The 15,385-nt window shown below is 45.0% G+C and overlaps 1 protein-coding gene across 1 annotated transcript in view; it reads right to left on the bottom strand.

The window, feature by feature from the left end:
- Positions 1-6,668: 6,668 nt before the first annotated feature.
- The window catches only part of Dock2 (dedicator of cytokinesis 2), a 411,802-nt gene continuing 403,085 nt past the window's right edge, over positions 6,669-15,385 (bottom strand). Inside the window, exons 47-52 of the mRNA XM_052194849.1 lie at positions 13,257-13,394; positions 11,243-11,370; positions 10,326-10,494; positions 9,234-9,354; positions 8,104-8,246; positions 6,669-7,201 (exon numbers count right to left, since the gene is read on the bottom strand). Coding sequence (XP_052050809.1) covers positions 7,139-7,201; positions 8,104-8,246; positions 9,234-9,354; positions 10,326-10,494; positions 11,243-11,370; positions 13,257-13,394 — 762 coding nt within the window. The 3' untranslated portion in view covers positions 6,669-7,138. The remainder of the gene's footprint in view (positions 7,202-8,103; positions 8,247-9,233; positions 9,355-10,325; positions 10,495-11,242; positions 11,371-13,256; positions 13,395-15,385) is intronic.

Here is a 15,385-nt window from a genome sequence, read left to right as displayed (position 1 = left end):
ACCTAGTGTGCGCCAGCACGGTTGGGGAAATCGGCTGCCCAGCGGAGTGAGCGGAACACAGGGGAGGTCACAGCAGCATACACCTTCGGAGCTCCCTGGGGGTGCACACGGGTTTCATCTGGTCCACAGACACAATCTGGGGCAAGGCCTCAGGCAGAAGCCCTCAGGTCAACTCTCTCCGCTTCAGATCAGCCTGGGTGGCCGCACCACATCTCCAGGTACCTCAAGAGGCTAGTGGGGGCTTCCAGGCGGCCAGCTGGGAGAAGTCGGTGTGCTCCAATAAATCCTGCGGGCCCCAGCGGGAGCCTTCAGGTGCCTGCTTCGGGATCTGAACAGCCTGGACAGCAGCACCCTGTCTACAGGCAGTGCAAGGTGTAAGCTGTGCACCAGAGGCCAACGGGGAAGGGGCAGCTTGCACTGGTGAGTCCAGCACTGACAAGACCAAGTAACACCAGTGAGAGCTAGATGGCAAAAGGCAAATGCAGGAACATCACTAACAGAAATCAAGGCAATATGGCAACATCTGAACCCAATTCTCCTCTACCAGCATGTCCTGGATACCCCATCACACCAGTAAAACAAGATTTGGATTTAAAATCACTGGTCATGATGCTGGTACAGGAACACATGAAGGACATACTTAAAGAAATTCAGGAGAAAATGGATCAAAAGTTAGAAGCCCTTGCAAGGGAAACACAAAAATCATTGAAAGAAATCCAGGAGAATACAAAAGCCAACAAGGAGGAAATGCAAAAAACACTTAAAGAAATACAGGAGAACTTTGGTCAACAGGTTGAGGTCATGAAAGACGAAACACAAAAATCTCTTAAAGAAATACAGGAGAACTTTGGTCAACAGGCTGAGGTCATGAAAGAAAAAACACAAAAATCTCTTAAAGAATTACAGGAAAACACAAACAAGCAAGTGAAGGAGCTAAGCAAAACCATTCAGGATCTAAAATCAGAAGTAGAAACAACTAAGAAAACTCAAAAGGAGACAACTTTGGAGATAGAAAGCCTTGGGAAGAAATCAGGGGACAGAGATGCAAATATCAACAACAGAATACAAGAAATAGAAGAAAGAATCTCAGATGCTGAAGATTCCATAGAAACCATGGACTCAACAGTTAAAGAAAATGCAAAATGCAAAAAGCTTGTAACCCAAAATATCCAGGAAATCCAGGACACAATGAGAAGACCAAACCTAAGGATTATAGGCATAGATGAGAGTGAAGATTTACAACTTAAAGGGACAGCAAATATCTTCAATAAAATTATGGAAGAAAACTTCCCTAACCTAAAGAGAGAGATGCCCATGAATATACAAGAAGCCTACAGAACTCCAAACAGACTGGACCAGAACAGAAATACTTCCCGTCACATAATAATCAAAACACCAAATGTTCTAAACAAAGAAAGAATATTAAAGGCAGTAAGAGAAAAAGGCCAAGTAACATATAAAGGAAGACCTATCAGAATCACAGCAGACTTTTCACCTGAGACTATGAAGGCTAGAAGGTCCTGGGCAGATCTCATGCAGACTCTAAGAGAACACAAATGCCAACCAAAACTACTATATCCAGCAAAACTCTCAATCACCATAGATGGAGAAACTAAGATATTTCACGACAAAACCAAGTTTACCCAATATCTATCCACAAACCCAGCCCTAAAAAGGATAATAGGAGGACAACACCAATACAAGGAGGGAAACTTCACCCAGAAAAAAGCAAGATAGTAACCTTTCATCAAACCCAAAAGAAGTTAAGCAATCAAATTCAAAAAATAACGTCAAAAATGATAGGAAGTAACAATCACTATTCCTTAATATCTCTTAACATCAATGGACTCAATGCCCCAATAAAAAGACACAGACTAACTGACTGGATACGTAAACAGGACCCTACATTTTGCTGCTTACAGGAAACACACCTCAGGGTCAAAGACAAACACTACCTTAGAGTAAAAGGCTGGAAGACAATTTTACAAGCAAATGGTCTCAGGAAACAAGCTGAAGTAGCCATTTTAATATCAGATAAAATTGACTTTCAACACAAAGTCATCAAAAGAGACTCTGAGGGACACTTCTTGCTGGTCAAAGGAAAAATACAACAAGAAGAACTCTCAATCCTGAACATCTATGCTCCAAATGCAAGGGCACCCTCTTTCATAAAAGAAACTTTATTAAAACTCAAAGCACACATTGCACCTAACACAATAATTGTGGGTGACTTCAACACTGCACTTTCCTCAATGGACCGATCAGGAAAACAGAAACTAAACATGGACACAATGAAACTAATTGAAGCTTTGGACCAATTAGATTTAACTGATATATATAGAACATTCTATCCTAAAACAAAAGAATATACCTTTTTTTCAGCACCTCATGGTACCTTCTCCAAAATCGACCATATAATTGGTCACAAGACAGACCTCAACAAATATAAGAAGATCGAACTAATCCCATGCCTCCTATCTGATCACTATGGAATAAAAGTGGTCTTCAATAGCAACAGAAACAATAGAAAACCCACATACACGTGGAAATTGAACAATACTCTACTCAATGATACCTTGGTCAAGGAAGAAATAAAGAAAGAAATTAAAGACTTTTTAGAACACACTGAAAATGAAAACACAACATACCCAAATCTATGGGACACAATGAAAGCAGTGCTAAGAGGAAAACTCATAGCCCTGAGTGCCTCCAAAAAGAAAATGGAGAGAGCATACATTACCAACTTAATGACACACCTGAAAGCCCTAGAACAAAAAGAAGCTATTTCACCCAGGAGGAGTAGAAGGCAGGAAATCATCAAACTCAGGGCCGAAATCAATCAAGTAGAAACAAAGAGAACCATACAAAAAAATCAACAAAACCAGGAGCTGGTTCTTTGAGAAAATCAACAAGATAGATAAACCCTTAGCCAGACTGACCAAAGGGCACAGAGAAAGTATCCAAATTAACAAACTTAGAAATGAAAAGGGAGACATAACAACGGAAACTGAGGAAATCCAAAAAATCATCAGATCCTATTACAAGAGCCTGTACTCAACACAACTGGAGAATCTGGAGGAAATGGACAATTTCCTTGACAGATACCAAATACCAAAATTAAATCAGGACCAACTAGACCATCTGAACAGTCCCATAAAGCCTAAAGAAATAGAAGGAGTCATAGAAAGTCTTCCAACCAAAAAAAGCACAGGACCAGATGGTTTCAGTGCAGAATTCTACCAGACCTTCAAAGAAGAGTTAACACCAATACTCTTCAAACTATTCCACAAAATAGAAACAGAAGGAACACTACCCAATTCCTTCTACGAAGCCACAATTACGCTGATACCAAAGCCACACAAAGATCCAACAAAGAAAGAGAACTTCAGACCAATTTCCCTTATGAACATCGATGCAAAAATACTCAATAAAATTCTTGCCAACCGAATCCAAGAACACATCAAAACGATCATCCACCATGATGAAGTAGGCTTTATCCCGGGAATGCAGGGTTGGTTCAATATACGGAAATCCATCAATACAATCCACTACATAAACAAACTCAAAGAACAAAACCACATGGTCATTTCATTGGATGCTGAAAAAGCATTTGACAAAATTCAGCATCCTTTCATGCTTAAAGTCTTGGAGAGAACAGGAATTCAAGGCCCGTACCTAAACATAGTAAAAGCAATATACAGCAAACCGGTAGCCAGCATCAAACTAAATGGAGAGAAACTTGAAGCAATCCCACTGAAATCAGGGACCAGACAAGGCTGCCCCCTTTCTCTTTATCTTTTCAATATTGTACTTGAAGTACTAGCTCGGGCAATTCGACAACATAAGGAGGTCAAAGGGATACACATTGGAAAGGAGGAAGTCAAACTATCATTATTTGCAGACGACATGATAGTCTACCTAAGTGACCCAAAAAACTCCACTAGAGAGCTCCTACAGCTGATAAACAACTTCAGCAAAGTGGCAGGTTATAAAATCAACTCAAGCAAATCAGTGGCCTTCCTATACTCAAAGGATAAGCAGGCTGAGAAAGAAATTAGGGAAATGACCCCCTTCACAATAGCCACAAACAGTATAAAGTATCTTGGGGTGACTCTTACCAAACATGTGAAAGATCTGTATGACAAGAACTTCAAAACTCTGAAGAAGGAAATGGAAGAAGACCTCAAAAAATGGGAAAACCTCCCATGCTCATGGATCGGTAGAATCAATATAGTTAAAATGGCCATTTTGCCTAAAGCACTATACAGATTCAATGCAATACCCATCAAAATCCCAACTCAATTCTTCACAGAGTTAGAAAGAGCAATTATCAAATTCATCTGGAACAACAAAAAACCCAGGATAGCTAAAACTATTCTCAGCAACAAAAGAAAATCTGGGGGAATCAGTATCCCTGACCTCAAGCAATACTACAGAGCAATAGTGTTAAAAACTGCATGGTATTGGTACAGTGACAGGCAGGAGGATCAATGGAACAGGATTGAAGATCCAGAAATGAACCCACACACCTATGGCCACTTGATCCTCGACAAAGAGGCTGAAAACATCCAATGGAAAAAAGATAGCCTTTTCAACAAATGGTGCTGGTTCAACTGGAGGTCAGCATGCAGAAGAATGCGAATTGATCCATCCTTGTCTCCTTGTACTAAGCTCAAATCCAAATGGATCAAGGACCTTCACATAAAGCCAGACACTCTGAAGCTAATAGAAAAGAAACTGGGGAAGACCCTTGAGGACATCTGTACAGGGAGAAAGTTTCTGAACAGAACACCAATAGCGTATGCTCTAAGAGCAAGAATTGACAAATGGGACCTCATAAGGTTACAGAGTTTCTGTAAGGCAAAGGACACCATCAAGAGGACAGATCGGCAACCAACAAATTGGGAAAAGATCTTCACCAATCCTACATCAGATAGAGGGCTAATATCCAATACATATAAAGAACTCAAGAAGTTAGACTCCAGAAAACCGAACAACCCTATTAAAAATGGGGTACAGAGTTAAACAAAGAATTCTCACCTGAAGAACTTCGGATGGCGGAGAAGCATCTTAAAAAATGCTCAACTTCATTAGTCATTAGGGAAATGCAAATCAAAACAACCCTAAGATTTCATCTTACACCAGTCAGAATGGCTAAGATTAAAAATTCAGGAGACAGCAGGTGTTGGAGAGGGTGCGGAGAAAGAGGAACACTCCTCCACTGCTGGTGGGGTTGCAAATTGGTACAACCACTCTGGAAAGCAGTCTGGCGGTTCCTCCGAAAACTGGGCACCTCACTTCCAGAAGATCCTGCTATACCACTCCTGGGCATATACCCAGAGGATTCCCCACCATGTAATAAGGATACATGCTCTACTATGTTCATAGCAGCCCTATTTATAATTGCCAGATGCTGGAAAGAACCCAGGTATCCCTCAACAGAAGAGTGGATGCAAAAAATGTGGTATATCTACACAATGGAGTACTATTCAGCCATTAGAAACAATGAATTCATGAAATTCTTAGGCAAATGGATAGAGCTAGAGAACATCATACTAAGTGAGGTAACCCAGACTCAAAAGGTGAATCATGGTATGCACTCACTAATAAGTGGTTATTAACCTAGAAAACTGGAATACCCAAAACATAATCCACACATCAAATGAGATACAAGAAGAAAGCAGGAGTGGTCCCTGGTTCTGGAAAGACTCAGTGAAACAGTATTTGGCAAAACCAGAACGGGGAACTGGGAAGGGGTGGGAGGGAGGACAGGGGAAGAGAAGGGGGCTTACGGGACTTTCGGGGAGTGGGGGGGCTAGAAAAGGGGAAATCATTTGAAATGTAAATAAATTATATCGAATAAAAGATTTAGGAAGTAATTTTTAAAATCATTCTATCCTAGTCTTCACTGGACACTAGGGACTTAGCATCTAAGAAATGTCCATCCACCCCTAGTTCTGAACACTACACTGGCATTCACTTGACTTCCACAAAAGCACAGCCTTATGCTCGGCTCCCTCTCTACACAACCCTGTCCTCTGGGGTGGGAGAGGTTGGAGTGGTTCTCAGTTCCCTTCCTCTTCCTTTGGTCTCATCTGAGAAACCTGACAAAGGACATCCCCATGATTTCACCGGTAGACGTCCCTCCAAGACAGTCACCACTCCTGACCTGCTGATAGAACTTGGAGGCTGGACCATGAATCCACCAGCCCTCAGACCTTCTTTTCCAACACAGCTTGAAGGTTGCGGTCAGGTAACAGGCTGGATGTAAAAGTCTTTCCTGTCAGGCAGTAAGAGGAAAATTCTGGGTGGGGTTTATCGGTATCCTAATACCCTAGGATGTGGCTCCAAAGACACCAGGGTCTTCTATACACTTGTGTATATATATATATATATATATATATATATATATATATATATATATATATATTGCCTGTGGGTATGTGTCCTTGATTATCCCATAAGGAGTATTACTAGGGATCCACAAACACCAGAGAAGATTCATGAGTTTGCTTGAACCAGGAGAGAAAACATGGAATTGAGAGGAGTCAATATGAGCCTTCTATACTGCTGTAGTCCCTTGGGTCTGTCCCCACCCCACCCACCCCACCCACCCCCGGGGAACTTTCTCCCCAATCCTTCAATAAGAGACTCAGCAACAAGGTTCATTTGAGTCTTGGGATCATTTTTAATGCCAGTAAGAAAGAGCGGCAATTCAGAGGTGATCAAGTAGCAAGGGGCTTATTAAAAGAATGTAAAAGTACAAAAATGCTAAGCGAAAATAGAACATTTTTAAAACAGTTCTTTTAAGTGCCGAGACTTAGGAATGAAACAGAAGACAGCTCCTCCTAGCTGTGAGTTTGAGTTATGACGTGTGTCCCTTGGATGCTGGGGAGAACATTCATTGGGCACTTGCTGGCCCCTTGAGGTCCAAGAACCCATGGTGGGGCTTCTTGGTCTGTTGAGTCATCCATCACTGTTGTGGTGGCCATGGGAGATGCAAGGCTTGTCAGCACTTGAGTTCTGGGCACCTCTTGGGGTCATCTGCCTCTTTTAAAGCCTTGTCTCCTTGTGGAACTCCAAGGTCACATGCATGCTTCCCCGCTGGAGCTCCCACAGTGGTCAGCTCAGCAGCGCCTCACATGTCTGTGGACAGGGAGTCTGGGATCTGCTTGCTTTCTTCACTCGACTTGCTAGCCAGCTTTGTGGGAAAATACACAAACTCATCAGCAAGATGGGATTTGAATATGCAGCATCAGGGAGCACCCTAGACCCCACAACCTTGACTTAGGCCTAAAGACAAATGATCAGGAGTTGCGATGACCTTGAGTTTTGCCAGAAAGCTGATTTGGGGAAATTTTATAGACCCTCTTGCTAGCTGTGTGAATTCTGCACATAGCTTAGCTGACTCCATGAGCCTGGCAAAAACCATTCTAGAACAGGGAAGGATCAAACAGACTAATGACGGAGAAGTGCTTAGCGTGGTGCCTGACTCACTCACACAGCCTCTCAGGCAACCTGGGATTTTTATAGTATCTCTGCTCTGATTCATAGAGCCTGGAGGATCGGAAATGTGTCCGTACCTTCTTGATCCCAGACGAGGACTGACAGGGTGACAACAGGAGGTGGGACTTCAAGAGCCAGTAATTCAAAACCAACTTCTAATTTGAAGGACTTTTTTTGGAATGTAAGTAGAATAGGAAAGTGCTTTGCCTCCTCCCCCACTCCCCCAAAAAAAGTTCTATTGGCTTCTGAAGATAGTTGGCTGCTGGGGCTCAGAGAGGAGCTCAAAGGAGAGCTTAAGTCAGGGCTAGGCACCCACTGGTTCTGAGGTCCCAGAAGCCCCTGCTTCACCAGAACCAGGGTCAGTCTTGCTCAGAGGAGTTACTTGAAGCCCCAAGGAGCACTGCATGATGGGCGTGGCTAGACAGTTGCCCCAGCCTTAGGATCCCTGGCCACAGTCCTTGGGGAGTAGCCAAAGGCACATACCCCCATACAAAAAATATACACACGTGTACTTGGAGACCCTCCCCATTTCTCCTTCAGTTGCTTTCTCTCCCCGCCCCCCTTCAGCATTCCCTTTCTCTCCACTGGCATGCTCACCATGGTCTTGAAGAACTGATTGACTTTCTTCTTTTTCAGGGTCTTCTTGTCACTGTCTGAGACTTGGAAGAAGGTCTGACTCAGGCGGGGAGATGTGCTGGCCTCATCCAACCCAGGCACGCCTGCCACTGAGAGTGTGAGGGCTGGAAGGGACCCAGATGTGAGTGAGTGGGTAGGTATCTTAAGCCTCGGGCTCTTCTTTGGGTGGTTCTGTCTCCTGACCCTTTGCAAAGCCTTGTCCAAATGTATCAGAATGGAAAGGGGGGTGAGAAAGGGAGGGCCCAGGGTCACTATGGCTGATGTCTTTAGTGTGCTAAGACTGATCTCAACTTCCCACTGACTACTTGGTCTGTATAGGAGCCTGACATTCAGTTCACTGGTTTGAATGTCTCACAATGAATATGGTGGCATTGTCCACATCATGGGTGGGTGCCATGGGGTAGGGGTGGGGATAATGAGTTAGGGCAGGAGCTCTGCCCTTCTAGGCTACTCCGGTGGGAGCAGATAGATGTCTTTACTGCCATTACTGTCATACATTGTTCAGCCCCAAGGGGGCAGCATCAGAACTGCCTTGTTCTGTTCTGCTGCCCAGAGCCTTGCATGGAGCTGCACACACCAGAACTAGATGCATAGATGTTGAGTTCCCAACTGGACATGAGTCTTCCTCTGTTAATGGAAAGGGATTGGGGGCTGTCCTGTATTGTTGTATGGTAAGACATGGGCACAGGCATCATCTATACACTGCACACCACAGCCATCTGATGCTATGGGAAGCTTTGTAAATTCTGAAGTGGTCTTCCTGGTCAGCAGATGTGCCATGGGTCTTAGATAGATGCCAAAGGCACACCCTTGAGCCTGAAGGAGTCTGATGCCTATAAATGCACGGATTCATGGTAGGGATTTGTCCCCAGAAGGACAGCAGACTTCCCCTTCTGCTCCAAGTAAGGCTTGATCATACCACACAGCCCTCCTAATGGGAGGTGTTGAGAGAGTGCAGAAGCCATGGGCTTCTGGCTCCACACACACCCAGCCTGCCTTGCCCTAGACAAGGAGTTCTCATCTTTCCTCTCCCTGACAGTCTAGCAACCCACACTACCTCTTTCCCCAGGTTGGCAGTGGGCAATACATACCTGGGATGGTGGGCATGGACTGGCTGGCAAAGCTCATCTGAGAAAGGACAGACACCCTGGTGGGGATGGCTGCATGTTCTGAGAGATTGGTGTCACTCATGAACTCTTGCTTTCTAGAAAGCTAGATGATATAACACACAAAGACACAAAACACACACACACATACAAAAATATAAATAAATAAATAAAACAGACCATAAGGAGTTAGCATAAGGCAAATATAACTCCTCAAAGGTCAGGGCAAAGTACGTAAAGGGGCATCTATGGGCCTGGAAGCATAGTCAATCTATTTGGTCCATTTATATCTATTTATACCATTCCATGTTGATCTGCCTGGTATGTTTGTATAGGCTGCATATTATATAACACTAGGAGTGCTGGAGAGGGTCTGTTCAGTTAGACTGTCAGGTGAACGGTGTTCTGGAGTCCTGGAGCATAGAAGATGTGCCTGTCTTTCAGAGGCCCACTAGGAAGTTGATGGTTTGATTTTTTTTTCCTCACTAGAAGGCATCAGCTGGCCCTGCCCTTTCATCCAGCCTCACCCCTGCCTGCCGTAATGGCTCAGGCTCACTCCCTTGCTGGTCTGCAGCATACTTTCAATAAAACTTTGCCTTGAACTCAGGGCTGTGTGATGCCAAATCTCTTCATTAGTAATTATTAACGTTGAACTTCTCTTTGAGCTAAGGACAAACTGTAGATGAGGCTACCCTGAAACTCACTATGTAGCATAGGCTGCCCTCAAACTCATTATATATACATACATATAAGCATGTATATATATACATACATATAAGCATATATATATATATATATATATATATATATATATATATATATATATATACACACACATGGTTGTGGGCCAAGGTGGCTGCTTTCCCCTGTATCAGTTGTTCAATCTCTAGAGTCCGATGACTTGGGTTCAAATTCTGCTGTGGAGCTTGAGTGTACCCAGGACTCATATTGAGCAGCCTCCATCCTCTAAGACCCACTGTAGTGTGGGAGCCAGGCTCCAGTTCACCCACTCAGGAGACCTGGGCTGCCTGGCACAATGCTCTGAAGAACTGAGGAGAACCCAGCACCTCTGCTCACCCGCTTCAGGTCTGACTCCGTTCCTGCCTTCTCATCCGCGAACACCACGCTGCTCCTCTTGGTCCTTTTCTTGGACCTCCGCAGCTTGACCTCTGGCAGAGTGCTCCCTGGGGAGATGGGCTCCTCCTCCACTTTGGGAGTCTTGGGTGGGGCTGTCTCTAGGTCAAAGCTGAAGGGCAGGGGAGGAGCAGCGGAGATTGTAGTTAATTCCTGATAGGGACACAGAGGACCTTAGAGGACCTTCCTGCTGACTGAGCTATCACACATGGCTGGGCCCTGATCAGTTTATCTTGATAGCCAAGTGAACGTCACTCATCCACAGACTTTCAAAATGAAGGTTAGAATGATTGGACTTCTAAAATCAAGAGACACAACAAGTTGGTGGAACTGGTTAGAATGTAGATCTGAGTTCAAACCCAGACACTGCTGCTTCTTAGCTGAATGTCCCTGATGAGTCTCTCAACTTCCCTGAGCTCCCACTCGCTCAGTAAGGGGGTTACAGTGGTCCTGGTGCCTGAACGGTGGGCACATGGTACCTGTGATGCCAACAGCAAAGTTTGGTAGGGGAAGGTGTTGGCGGTGTGGGGGGGGGACGTGCTGCTATGGGAACAATGTGGCAAGCACTGGACCCCTAGCAGAGGAAAAACCATTTACAGTGCAGGCCAGGAGAGGGATGCTGGCTGCATGAGTGGGCAAGAGGCCCAGTAGCAGCTCAGGAGGGGATTGAGCGACGGCTGTAGTGAGTTCTGTGTTCTTGGGAAAGCCACCAACCTGTCTCAGCTGTCCAGGATGCTTAAAAAAATGTTGCCAGCCAAGGCGGCATGCTGAGTGACTCCAAGACTTGCCTGAGGTCCCCGCTGGGGAAAGGCTTTAAAGTGACTGGAAAGGAAGCCTGGAAGCTGCAGGCGAAGGCTTACGTTTCTGAGGTGACCTTGCTGGGGGTGCTGCAGTCAGAATTCATGGAGGCCAGAGAGATGATGGACATCTGCCTGTAGGAACGCAGCATGGACCTGGGACGACCCACTCTCCTGTCGTCGAAGTCAGGCTGCAGGTAGGAGAACGGGGGGCGGGGGGGTGAGCAATTCAGGGGAGCAGGGCTTTGCAACCTGAACCCTCTTCCTCTGGGCAGGGTGGAACTGTGGACAGAGGACAGCAGTGCCACGCTCGCAGCCAGCAGGACCACAGGGCTGCGGGATAAACACTAGCAGCCTCAGTCCTAGGGGAACAATCACTAGTCCTTAAATTTCCCCATTCGAGATAGCATCTCTATTATTCAGTGTCCTCATGAACCATCTTTCTTTATGCTAAAGAGAAGACTTGAGATAGGGCTGGTCTGTGCCAGAGTGACCAACCCTATGATTACAGGGTTGAGACATTGAGTCACATTTTATCAACACAACCTCCAGAGAGGAGACAAGGAACAGAGATGAATCTCCAGCCTGGAGCTAATGATTCACCCAATCATGGCTGAGTAGTGAAAGCTTTAGAAAGATTCTCCACACTTAAGCTCTAGTGAGCTCCCTGGTAGGTAATCACATGCCAATAAGCCAGAGGGTGATGTGTCCTGATAGCATGGAAGTTTCCTACTTGGGATTGGTCTCTGTGTCCTTCACCTAGCTAGCTACTCTGGATTGGTATCTTCATCTGAAAGCTTCTGTACAGAAGCTGCTCAGTGGATGAGATCACATCCCAGTAAGTCTGCTGTTGAGTTGAAAGTGAAAATGCATGGAATTTAACCAGACTGCCAAGCACCCTAGGTAGCAACACCTTACCATATAGTGTAGCATATTGGCTGCTCACCCCACAGGCTGCCTTTTTACCCATGTCTGAGAGTTACCTCAGCTGTAGGTACCCTAGTCAAGATTACACAGCTCTAGCCCCAGAAAGATCAAAAATTGAACTACAATGTCTACGGACTGTGTGTTGCTTTAAAATCATCACAAAGTTGAGAAACTGCTGGGTGATTGGAGTGAGGAGTTCCAGGGGATACCAGGCCAGCAGGGAGGATGCGAGTCCCCCAAATTTGTAATTATTGTATAGAGAAATGTGGGGCCTCACTCTCGGGGCTGGAGTTTGTGGCTGGTATCTAAAGTGTGGGAGGGGCATGGCGGGGAGGTCTGTCCTTTTAGCCTGGGAAGTCTGGCCTAAATCCAAGTGTTTAACTTCAGAGCTGAATTTCAGGAAGAGAGTGTGGAAAGGGTCAATTTGTTTCTGCTTGGAGGAAAAGAGACCCAAGTTCAGCGCTGGGCCCTTTCTGCAACTACGGCTCTTCCCCAGGTATCTATAGATCAAGTGGGTCGGGACAGACCATTTTCAGGGGTCTACAAAGCTCTGATGGTTGATGGTTGCATTTTATGTAAAAGGTAAGATGTTGTCTCTGAGAGTGGTGGCCAGTTTCTTCTTCAGACTGTGGAGTACAGTGCCTTTGGAGACTGGCTACACACCTGGCCTTCACTTAACTTGTGATAGAGCTTTTGGTAACTTACTTAATGCCTCAAATCTAAAAGGATATATGTATATATGTGTGTGTGTGTGTGTATATATATATATATATATATATATATATATATATATATATGTGTGTGTGTGTGTGTGTGTGTGTACATATATTATATATATATATATATATATATATATATATATATACATGCTTTAAAAACTGTCACTATCTGCCTATATCAATCACTTGATATATATGACCTGTATTTATAGAAGGCCAAAGCACATATTAGGTGCTTCATTAATGCAGCCTTTATAGTAATACAGTTCCTTGGGTGAATGGTAGGTCCATAGTTCTAATTCTAACTGGTTGCCTTTAAGAGTGAATTTTGAGGGACTAGGCATACAGGAAAGTTTCCCCATTGCCAGTTCCTTTCAGCTCTTATTCCCACAATCCTCCCGGTTCCCAGTCACCCCCAGGACCACTCATACCATCTCTCGGACACCATACTCCTTCTCCACCTTCATTTTCAGGTTCTTGAAGCATTCTTCCATCCGGTCATGGAAGGGGCGCAGGTTGTCCGACACCCTTTTCTCGTGGATCTTAATCCCAGCTCCCAGGAAGGGGATCTGAAGAGAGAGGAGGCAAGCCGTGGACCCCAGCTTAGGGGCTATCTCAGGAGCTCAAGTTAGCTTGTTAACTCTTCCTGGAGAGCCTTCAGGTGCTTGTGGGTCTTCAGAGACCCATGTGGTCCCTGGGATAGCTGTAGCCTTAGAATTTATCGTGGAGGGGAACAATGATCCCGGCTGCCCTAGCTTCCCTGGAATTGCTGTTGTCCCGGGCATTAGAAGACAGACACGGGGAAATCTGAGTCCTCAAAAAAAATCTGCAAAGTGTCAGAGTTCAGAGAACAGACAGGAGGACTCTCCAGGGCTTTGTCTCACAGTCTTGCTTAAGAAGTATTCAGGAGTACGGAAGTGATACTACGAAGATAAGAAGCCAAGCAAGAGGGAAGATGGAGAAGGGAAGAGAGGCCACAGCCTCTCGTACACCATGGGGCCCAATTATACTTTCCATGGCTGCTATGAGTGTGTGGCATCAGAAAGTTCTTTTATTAGTAGAGAGTTTCTAGAAAGTATTGCCACATCTCAGGAAGACGAGAGATGCGGGAAGAATGGAGAGGAGAGTCCAGTTTGTCTTATCCATGAAGGAGGTCAGAGCACAAAACCTCAGGGACATGGAAGGGGAGGAACAGAGCCAAACCGCAGGGCTCACGGCTCCAAGGAAAGTTTGCGAAACTTAACTGCACGGCCCTCTGGTAAAATAACTAAGACAGCCAGGATAGGGGGTAGAATCTTTTTAGAGAAACAAATATTTCCACCATGGTGAGGTAAAGCCATTTCTGTCTCCTTCTCTTAGCCATCTTGAGAGAGGAGAGGTGCAGGGAGACACACACTCTGCAGTGAGTTGTGCGCTCAGCTATGCACACGCTGCAGCAGCACATGTGCATGAGGAAGGTAGCTAGACGCTGTAACAGACCTGTAAGAGCAGAGGATGGAGTTGGTGGTGAGAATAGGCCATCCTGCTTCTAGGAATGAAGGAGACGCTGGGGTCCAGAGGCAAGGCTGTCACAGGAAAGCTGAGAGCCAGTTCCTTGACCAAGGTGCCTACCACTTCACCTTGCAGCTAGGTATGATGCGCTGCCACTTTCTCAAGATGCAGGGACTTGTGCTATAAAAAAAATAGATCCTGAAACCTGGGGCTCAGGGGTACCATACCCAAGGGCAGGAGGAGGAGCAGCTGCCACCAGACTGAAAACCAGCAGACAAAAAAAAAAAAAGGAGCTTATGGGTAGGGAGATGCCCATTGCATGGTGCCCAGAGAGCCCAGCTTAGTAACCACGATCATCTTCCTGCTAAACGCTTGGCAGAATCTGCTTCTAGAGAATGTAAGTGTCCCATGTAGGTGTGTGGGTTCAAACATGTGGGTCACTCAGTTGCCAGGCAATGATGCCACCTTGCTGACAGAGCCTTCTCCTTTGCATGCTGATTTCCAATTAGCTTCACTAGGAGTTTAGGAGGAATCTGCAGGGGTCACCAGGCACTGGAGGAAATTCACCCAGAGGGGACAGGACCAAAATTAACAGGTAGGATAGAGAACATGGGAACAAAGGGACAGATGAATGTGATGGAAATCCTATAGAAAACTTAAAATGTCATCTTAAAAATAGTGCCAAAGGAGTCTTCCATAAAGATAATATAGTGAGATTTAACATGGAAAGCGTTTATAGCTTTAGTATTACACTTTAGAAAAGACAGAAAATTGGTCAGCTTAGCATCAATCTCAAGGTGTTAAGGGGGCAGAGGGAGCCACAGTGTATGCTTAGTGACACACAAACAGACCAACCAGACTAAGAGAAAGCAGCAAAGAACTGTGGGCATTAAACTATAGATCAGCTAGACTTTAACATCCACAGAACACTCCATCAAAGCAACAAATACACATTTTCCCATCTGAAAATGCCACTCCTTTATGATAGATGTTTTGCTAGATCCCATGGGTTTTGGCATATTGTGCTTTAGTTTTCATTGGGTTCAAGGGATTCTTCTAATGTCCTGCC

This window comes from Apodemus sylvaticus, chromosome 10 (assembly GCF_947179515.1).
Source record: "Apodemus sylvaticus chromosome 10, mApoSyl1.1, whole genome shotgun sequence".
NCBI classification, from domain to species: Eukaryota; Metazoa; Chordata; class Mammalia; order Rodentia; family Muridae; genus Apodemus; species Apodemus sylvaticus.
This window is presented reverse-complemented; position numbering and strand designations above follow the sequence as displayed.